This window comes from Chrysochloris asiatica, unplaced genomic scaffold, assembly GCF_000296735.1.
Source record: "Chrysochloris asiatica unplaced genomic scaffold, ChrAsi1.0 scaffold00024, whole genome shotgun sequence".
In the NCBI taxonomy this organism is placed as follows: Eukaryota; Metazoa; Chordata; class Mammalia; order Afrosoricida; family Chrysochloridae; genus Chrysochloris; species Chrysochloris asiatica.
In genome coordinates, this window is record NW_006408542.1 from 18047877 (window position 1) to 18058414 (window position 10538).

Below are 10538 nucleotides of genomic sequence, written 5' to 3' on the forward strand. Positions count from 1 at the left end.
TGATTGCATGTTTGATCAATTTCAAACTGAAGTTGGTTGAATCCTTATATTTCATCATCACAGGCTTTGTGGTTGGTGCATATATTTGAATAATAGTGGTATTAACCGGTCTTCCCTGTAGGCCTATGGATATATATTATCCTATCACAGATAGCGGTTTACTTCAAGATAGATCTTGAAATAATATTTTTGATGATGAATGGAATGTCATTCCTAACACAATAAGTTGTCAGGTTCAAAATGGCCAACATCAGTCCATTTCAGCTCACTAATGTATAAGATTATACACTGCATTTCACTTTTGACAACTCCAATGTTCATAGATTCATACTTCCTACATTCCATGTTCCACTTACTTATGGATATTTGCAGCTGTTTCTTCTCATTTTGAGTTGTGCCCCATCATGAAATGAAGGTCACCAAAAGTTTCACTCCCTTCAGATCACCAGGGTCAACTCTACTTTGAGGAGGCTGCTCTTCCACAGTTGTATTTTTACCACAAGGAATATACAGAAATCAAATTGACTATATTACATATGTGGAAAAGCTCCATATTTTCAACCAAAACCAGGCAGGCCAGGGGCAGATTGTACACCAGACCATCAATTACTTATATGCAAGTTCAGGCTAAAGCTGAAGAAAATTAAAGCAAGTTCATGAAAGCCAAAATGTAACTTAAACGTGTTGTTGTTAAGCGCCATCAAGTCGGTTCCCACCCATAGTGACCCTGTGTAGGGTTTCCGAGGAGCGACTGGTGAGCATGAACCATAGATCTTGTAGTTCAAACCAACTTTGCAGTCCAGTGCATTAACCCACGGTGACACACTTGAACATATCCCAGCTGAATTTATATATCATCTCAGTAACAGATTTGATGCATTAGACACTAATGACCAAAAACCAGCAGAGATGTGGGATGACATGTAGATCATCATACAGGAAGAAAGCAAAAGGTTTTTAAAAATCAGGAATGAAAGATGTCAGTGGAGACTCTGAAACTTGCTCTCCAGCATAGAGATGCTAAAGCAAATGGAAGAAGTGAGGAGGTACAAGAACTGAACAGAAAATTTCAAAGGTCTGCTACAGAAGACAAAGCCAAATATTATAATGAAATGCACAGATATGTGGAGTTAGAAAACCAAAAGGGAAGAATACGCTCTTCATTTCTCAAACTGAAAGAACTGAGGGAAAAAATCCAAGCCTAAACTAAAGGATTCTTTGGGCAAAATATTGAATGATGCAGAAAGTATCAAAAGAAGATGGAATGAATACATAGAGTTACTGTATCAAAAAGAAATAGTCAATGTTCAACCATTTCAAGACATAGCATGAGATCAAGAGTCAATGATACTGAAGAAAGAAGTCCAATGTGCACTGAAGGCACTGGCAAAACCAAAGTTTCCAAAAATACATGGAATGCAAATTGAAGCCTTTCAACAAACTGATGCAGCTTTGGAGGCACTCAGTCATCTAAGCCAAGAAATTTGGAAGGCAGGTACCTGGTCAACTGACTGGAAAACATCCTTATTTGTGCCCCTTCAAAAAAGAGGTGACCCAACACAATGCAGAAATTTCCTGTTCAGTTCTTGTACCTCCGCACTTCTTTCATTTGCTTTAGCATCTCTATGCTGGACAGCAAGTTTCAGAGTCTCCACTGACATCTTTCTTTCCTGTTTTTTAAAAACCTATTGCTTTCTTCCTGTATGATGATCTTCATGTCATCCCACATCTCTGCTGGTTTTTGGTCATTAGTGTCTAATGCATCAAATCTGTTACTGAGATGATATATGAATCACATGCAAGTAAAATTTTGCTAAAGATAATTCAAAAACAGCTGCAGCAGTACACTGAAATTGAACTGTCATAGCCTTAAGCAGGATTCAGAAGAGGGCAGGGAATGAGAGGCATCATTGCTGACGTCAGCTGGATCTTGGCTGAAGGCAGACAATACCAGAAAGATGTTTACCTGTGCTTTACTGACTATGCAAAGGCTTTTGATTGTGTGGACCATGACAAGCTATGGACAGAACTGCAGAGAATGAATATTTAAGAACATTTAATTGTGCTCATGAGGAACCTGTACACAGACCAAGAGGCAGTCATTCAACTAGAACAAAGGGATTCTGAATGGTTTAAAAACAGGAAAGGTGTGCACCAGGGTTGGATTCTTTCACCATACTTATTCAGTCTATATACTCGGCAAATAATCCAAGTAAGTGGATTACATGAAGAAGAACACAGCATCAGGATTGGAAGTAGACTCATTTGCAGCCTCAATATGTAGATGACACAACCTTGTTTGCTGAAAGCGAAGAGGACTTAAAATACTTACTGATGAATATCAAAGATTATAACCTTGGGTATGGGCTTCTCCTCAATGTAAAGAAAACAAAAATCCTCACCATTGGAGCAATAAATAACATCATTAAAGTTGTCAAAGACTTCATTTTGCTTGGATCAACCATTAACATCCATGGAATCAGTTAAGAAATCAAACAATGGATGCATTAGGCAAATCTGCTGCACAAGACTTCTTTAAAGTTGAAGAGCAATAATACCAGTTTGAGGACTAAGGTGCACCTTACCCAAACCATGGTATTTTCAGTAACTTCATATGCTCGCGAAAGTTGGGCAATGAATAAGGAAGACCATAGAAAATTTGATGCATCTGAGTTACGATTCTGGAGAAGAATATTAAAGGTACCACTGAATGCCAGAAGAATAAACAAATCTGTGTTGGAAAAAATACAAGTTAAGATGCCCAGACTTCATCTCTCATACTTTGACTATATTATCATGAGGAACCAGTCCCTAAAGAAGGTTATTATGCTTGTTGAAATGGAGGGACAGAATAAAAGAGGGAGACCCCCAACAAGTTGGACTTGCACAGTGGCAGCAAAAATGGGCTCAAGGGTAACATCAATTGTGAGGATGGAGCAAGACTGGGTGGTGTTTCGTTCTGTTGCACAGAGAGTAGCTATGGGTAGGAACTGACTTCATGGCACCTAACAACAACAGTTAATAATGTGTACTATATATAATGCTGCAGTATGCAATTTGATGATGAAACATAAAATTGAACATTTTCAAGTGAACTTGTCGCCCCAGAGTACCTCAGAGCATCATTACACAAGATTTAGTGAGGACATTATTGTTAGGTGCCATCCTCAATTGAGCCCATTGCTGCTCCCAGTGTCAATTCATCTTCTTGGGTGTCTTCCTCTTCTTTGGTGACTCTCTACTTTACCAAGATAATGTCTTCCTCTACAGACTGGTCTCTCCATATAATATATCCTTTTTAAGTATGAGAGACGAAGTCTTGCCATCCTTGTCTTCAAAGAGCATTCTGGCTGTACCTCTTCCAACCAGACCTGTTTGTTCTTCTGCTAGTCCATGGCACATTCAATATTCTACTCCGACATCACAATTCAAATGTATCAGTTCTTTTATGGTCATCATTATTTATTTCAAACTTTCACATGCATATGAGGGGAGTGAAAATACCATGGTTTGGGTCAGATGCACCTTAGTCCTCAAACTGATTATCTTTGTTCTTGAACATTTTAAAAGGTCTTGTGCAGCAGATTAGTGAGAACAAATGATAGGTAAATTTCAGTAGTAGAGATGAACTATTTCAATGGAGGCGGAGAGTAAAAATTAAAGACTTTGCTATAGCAAAGAACCTTTGTAAAACCCCTATCATTTTGGAAGAATACAATTCAAGAACCTTAAGTAATTAAAACCCACAGCTTTAGAACAGTGTTTTTTACGTTGTTTTATTAGGTACCATCCAGTCTGTTCCAATACACAGTTATCTATGAGCAACAGAATGGAACACTGCCTGGTCCTGTGCCGTCCTAACAATTGTTACGATTGAGCATATTGAAGTTTCCATTGTGCCAATCAATCTCTTTGGGGCCCTTCCTCTTTTTCACTGATGCTCCATTTTACTAAGCATGATGGCCTTCTCCAGGGACTGGTCCCTTCTAATAACATGTCTGAAGCATGAGTGACAAAGTCTCACCATCCTGGCTTCAAAGGATCATTCTGGCTCTACTTCTTCCAACACAGATTTGTTTAGTCATCTGACAGTTCATGTTGCTTTCAATATTGTCCTCCAACACCATAATTCAAATGCATCAATTCTTCCACAGTCTTCCTTATTCACTGTCCAACTTTCACATGCATATAAGGTTACTAAAAATACCAAGTCTTGGGTCAGACACACCTTAGTCCTCAAATTAATGTTTTTGCTCTTGAGCACTTTAAAAAGGTCTTGTGCAGCTGATTTGCCCAAAGCAATACGTTGTTTGATTTACTGACAGTGTTTTATACAAGGCGTTTCAAAAGTTCATGGAAAAAAATCCATCATTGCTTAAAGTAATTTTTCCACGAACTTTTGAAGTTCCCTTGCATAATGTGAGAAGCCTAAAATAAAATCACACTAAGTACTTGTTTGAACTCCTGGTGTGGTGCTATAGATCAGCACTGGGCTGCGAACCACAAAGCCATCAGTTCAAACCCACCAGCTGCTGCTCCTCGGAAATCCTATACATTTCCTATACAGGGTCGCTATGAGTGGAAGGCGCTCAACAACAAGTACTTGTTAAAAATGTAAATTGCCAAACTATAGGAATCTATTGTTTTAAAGAGAATCCCAGATGATCCTGATATTCATAAAATTTTAAACAGCACTTGTTAGGAGGTGCCCTGAGAAAAGTTTAGAGCACAGGTTCTCAACTGAAGTTATAAGAATCATTTGGTAAACTTTCAGATTACATAATCCCTCTCCGGCTAACTAAAGAGAAAGAAGGATAAAAAGGAACAAGTCCTGTGTGTTTTGAAGAGTTCTTTCCACTGTCACAGAAAACTAATCCTGTGAACTTCATAAGGCCAAGGATAACAAGAGTTCCACAAATGTAATACCTCAATGAAATCAGGAGGAAATAAGGGCTAGAGCCAGAAATCTGTAAACCTTGCTTTACAATAAATTCTCTCCAGTTACAGAGTCTACAAAGCTCCACAGTTGTAATAAAAATGTTTCTTTTCACTCTTATATGCAACAGAACAGTCAGCTACTCCTCCTAGTATATGACAGGGACATTCTATATCTAGGATATAGTCCATTTGTGGCACAGTATAACTTTTTGATGCCTTATACTGGAGAGAAGGGATTTTTAAAAACCCTGAAATGTTTGGTTTCTTAATAGTCCTTTGAGGAATGAGGAGAAAAATGAGAATAATTCTTGGTAAAAACCGTAACAGACGTGATGGAGATTATGGTTATGTGTGAAGGATACAGACGAAAGGTGAAAACATTTCAAACAAACTGTAAAAAGTAATACATAGGTGGTTTAGAATTAAATTGTATGACCCAGAGATTTGTGATCAGGGTGAAAAATACAGGGCGTAAAGCAGAGTATTACTGCCAACTCTGCTGGGCCCTGGCCTATCCACATTATCAGAAGTATCACCATATACATAACAATTAAAAGAGGGAGTTATCAAAAACCTACCCATGTGGAACTAAGTGTAAACTATGGTAACCTTTGTACCAAAGGGGTAAAGAGTAATAGGAAAATAAAATAACCATAGTGAGAACTAAGAATAAACTGTGGGTTTAAATTTGGAAAGGTCCAACATTCCAGTCTATTAAAACACACCATGAATGGGTACGCATAATTCCCATTGCAGACAAACTTAATGCTGGGCTGCATTATCTCAACTGCTATTAAAATATGCAATGTTGTAACACTTGAAAATCTAAATATAAACCCACATGCAAAAAATAAAACTCAGTACAATTTTAGTCATTTTAATCCATCTTGAAACTCAAGGAATCCTGTTTTACTTTCGCTTTTCATTATTGCACTTTCCAAAACAGATATTAAGATATGTATATTTGTATATGCCCAGATTATGTGCATATCTACGGATACACATAATCAGTTTTTCTAATCACAAATTCACAGTTGTGCCATTATTTAAAACAAAAACAGGTTGTGGCATGCTATGATGATGCTCTATCATTGAGTACAAACCATGGATTTTATTATCTAAGGCTGCCCTCTACAGACGGTTCAATACCCCAGCCCAAACAAGGGCAAAAGAAACAAAGTAGGGATCATAAGCAGAGCATCACCCTCCCTAATGCTAACAGAACACCTGAGAAAAGTGACTCTTCCCCAGGAGGTGCTCAATACAAGCCTCACTCCAACGTGAAATGACTGCATCTTGACATGTGTCCGTTGTTACTCTCCTTGGGTTTTACTCAGAAGTCTCTCACGTGGAAGTAAACTTCAGAGAAAGATAAACATGGCACTTCTAGAGAGTGGAAGCATGGCAGTGGCATGTCAGAACTATTAAAACTTTTTTTACAGAGTAGAGATATGACTTATGATTAACAAACTTTTTTAGAAATAGAATAAAACCTTCAAAAGACAAAAAAGGGAGAATCTTTTTAACCTCAGGAATTTCTTTAACAAGCAGAGAGCAATTATCTTAAACTTTTTTAAACAAAAAAATAACAAAACGATAATAAAACTAAAACCTTTTATTTATCAACCAATAGCACAGACAATTAAAAACAAGTTATGAACCAGCAGAGGAGAGCTGAAAGAATATCTTTAAAATGCTTATAAATTAATACAAATGAGATACAACACAATAGCAGAATGGAAAAGGAGACTAGAGCTGACACTTCCTCAGAAAGGGAAGCTGAATGGCTAAGCAGTGGGCCCCTGGGAATTGACTGATTAGAAATATCCATTCCTTAACACTCCATAATATCCTTTTTTAATAGTCACAGCTGAATGAAAACAAGTTTTTAACCAAATTTCAAATTGGGGGTGGGGGGTGGGGAAGCATGAGGGGAGAGCTTATCTCTTTCAGTAAAGTCAGTACCTTTTACACTGGGTTTAATGTAAGACAGCAGATTGAGCTCCACTGGATTCTCAAGCAGTGTCCTGGCTGCTCCTTCTAATCCCAATTGTTTGGCTCTCTGAGCTTTGGTACCTTTGCTTCCAGTTTTATAAGGAGCAGACTAGAAAGAAAATATTACACATTGTTCAGCTTTAAAAAGCAAAAGTTAAAATTGGAATAAAAATGTAGAGGATATGCTTAAGAATGCTAAAGGCATCCTTTTCTCATACCATATCTGATTCTTTCAGAAACCCATTAATTGTTGTTTGTTATTAGTTGGCAGCAAGTTGATTCTAATATTAACTAGATTTAATTTTTTTTCAAACTTACTCTATGAAGATGGGCAGTCCTAATTTTAAACATATTAAATATTACAATGAATAATTTTATAATTTCCTGTATATTAGTTCTTTGGTTTCACTTACTCCAAAACCTTGCAGCCTGGCATGCAAGGTTCACACCTATCTTCAATCAAGCTCATCTGAAAACTGCCAACATGATGCCTCTACTTAATCCACGTTCACTTCTCAACCTACGACCATCTGTTCCACACACCTTGCTCCACAATGATTTCCCCAATTGCCAAATGTTTTATTTTTTACCAAACCTCACTGCAGCATTTCATTATTTAATTATTAGTCATTAACCAATTACCACCCAGTTGACTCCAACTCATAGCAACTCTATATGTATTAGAGTTACTCTGTGCTCTGTAGGATTTTCAGCGGCAGAATTTTAGGAAGCAGATCACTAATGTTCCAAGTTTTCTAGTTAGACACGTACTTCAATGATAACCATTTTCACCATCCAGAGACCTTCTTCTAAAACTCTCTCCCCAGTCTAGTAACATCATCTCCTTAATCTCCCCTCATGCACCTCTTATGTCCCTTTCTTGGGCTCCTCCTTCCTCCACTCACACTTCAAGTCAATATTATCCAATGATCTATCCAGACCAGTTCACCACAGAAACTCTTCTATTCTCATAGTGTCAAATACCAACAATATGCTGAAGACATCCTCACCAAGGTCTCCAGCTAGTCCTTCCCTTAAGCTTCCCACTTGTACAACCTAATCTCCTTCACCACTCAAGTGGGAATTCCTGGAGAACACAAAATAGATATTATTCATACTTGTAAACCCGAGTACCTACCACAAAAAAATGGCACACAATAGATATACATTTAATGTTAAATGCCATTGAGTTAATTTCGACCCATAGCAACCCTTTATAGGGTTTTCAAGGAGTAGCTGGTGAGCTTGAATCACCAACTTTACAGTACAGCGCATTAACCCACAATGCTACACCACGACCGCATACATTATACATTCAGCTATTACATTAAAAGATAAAAAGGGTTCCTTACCACATGTTCTAATTCTTCAAAAGTTTTGCAATTCAGCAAGGCTTTTAACAAGCAGTCAGACATTTTCCCGTCCTTTTTAATTTTCTGGACTGTACTATGAACCTTTTTGGCAACAGCCCTGAAAAGATAAACTTTTATAATATACAAGACCCATACATCACAATATAATTTTTGAAACTATCTCAATTCTAAAGAAAAGTTGTTAGGTAAACAAAAATAACTTTTTATTGTCTCTGAACCATTTGAGAACAAAATTATCATCATCCCCAAAAACTGCTGCTTTATTTCCTATAAACAAAAACATTCTCTTACAAAACTACAATGTAACAGCCAGAATCAAGTAATTAATATTGATCTACTACTAATCCTCAGATCACATTCAAATTTTACCAACTGTCCCATAATGTCCTCTTATACTATATTAAGTTTTGAACCACAGATTTGCAGTTAGTTATCATGGGTCTATAGTCTCCTTCATGCTAAAAGACTGCTTCAATCTCTCCATGATTTTCATGGCTGAGATACTTTTTAAATTACAGGTCAATTATTCTGCAGAACATCCTATAGTTTTCCCCGCAATCAGACTGTGCATCTTTAGCAGGAAAATTAAAAAGGGATGCTGTATTCTTACCTACATTCTTGCTAATAGTCATAAAGTAGATTCAGACCCATGGTGACTCCATGTGTGCAGAGTAGAACTGCTTGATAAGATTTTTTCAAGGACAGATTGCCACAACTGTCTTCCCAGGAACCTCTGGGTAGACTCCAACTACCAAGCTTTTCACTAGTAGTAGAGCACAACTGAGTAGTTACGATTACCAGTCATCCTGGAAGCTTAATAAACTTGTAAAAATAACCCTTAATATTTTTAAGATGGCTTGATGGTGATTAATCAAATGTAATCATATTCATTATAGACTTGAAGAACATAGACATTAACAATTCAGTATCTGGCATGTACAGATAATAAACGCCTGATAATGAAACGTATTTTAATACTGAAAAAATATATAAAGTCCTATATAGTCTTTATAGTCTTAGGATGTACATTTCTGAGTTATTACAGCAAGCTCAGAGGCACAATTTTTTAAAGACTAGAAAAACATATAAACTTAGAATTCATTAATGAATTATAAGGCCTTTTAAAAGAATGAAAAAAATATACGTATTTGCTATCAAAGTTATATGCTTTGAAAGTATTCTTTGCTATCAAAGAACTCCGTTTAGGGAAGACACTAATAGGACAGCTTTACACAAGCAGTTGAAAATTTGACTAAAATTTGCTTTTCTGAGTTCTCTGCTGCTAATTGTCTCTAAGAGAGATGGATAAACTGGGAGATACACTTTCACTACAAGATACCTTTATGATGATAAATGTCCAAACTATGTATGCATAAACATATAAGCAGATGGATTCAACACATACATAAATAAGTAAAAACCAGCTGACTTCCTTTGTTTGAAAAAATTTGTATCCAGATTACAATAATCCCAGGGAACAAAACATTAGAACTACCAAAATATACTGTTAGTCACTTCTTCAGTTCTTACCTCAATTCCTCTAGAGTTTGCTGAACTTCTCTCAAGGAATCAGCATCAAGGTTATTAATGAGCTCTTTTCGATAACGTATAATGAAGGGAATAGTGTTATCATCATTAAAGAGACGAATTATATTGGCACAAACCCAAAGTTCAATATTAGTCCTCTCAGATAAAACCTGCAAATGAAAAATGTTTAGTAATTATGCTGAAAATTAAGCATCTATTTTAATAATGGTTCAAAATACAGAATCAAATAATGTTCTCCAGTCACTTAGACAATATACCTTAGTGTTATTTAGTCACTACATCATTACCCAACATTTCACATTTACAACAATAGTATGTATAGAAAAAATATCAACTATCTGACTATTTTCTGTCTTAATGATATACATCTGGAAATACCTCAGTGAGTACTGAGGTATGAGGCAAAAGTAATGCTGGCTATGATGGTTAAAGTCATGTGTCAACTTGACTGGACCATGATTCTCAATGGTTGGGCAGTTATAAAAAAGATACACTTTGGCAGTTATGTGATGATACACTCTGGCAGTCATGTAGCGATGCAGTCATCCTCATTTTGTGATCTAATGTGGTCATACACTATTTCCACATAATGTCAATTTTTACATAATGACCTGGTCGTTAGAATCTAACCACATCGATAGTGAGTGTGTACTTGCTGTGGTTTGAAAAAGGAAAAAAATAATA

At 36.6% G+C, this 10538-nt stretch overlaps 1 protein-coding gene across 1 annotated transcript in view; it reads right to left on the reverse strand.

Annotated features, from left to right (window-relative positions):
- The window catches only part of SRBD1 (S1 RNA binding domain 1), a 352160-nt gene that overhangs the window by 311659 nt on the left and 29963 nt on the right, over positions 1–10538 (reverse strand). Inside the window, exons 4-6 of the mRNA XM_006839417.1 lie at positions 9837–10003; positions 8286–8403; positions 6904–7042 (exon numbers count right to left, since the gene is read on the reverse strand). Coding sequence (XP_006839480.1) covers positions 6904–7042; positions 8286–8403; positions 9837–10003 — 424 coding nt within the window. The remainder of the gene's footprint in view (positions 1–6903; positions 7043–8285; positions 8404–9836; positions 10004–10538) is intronic.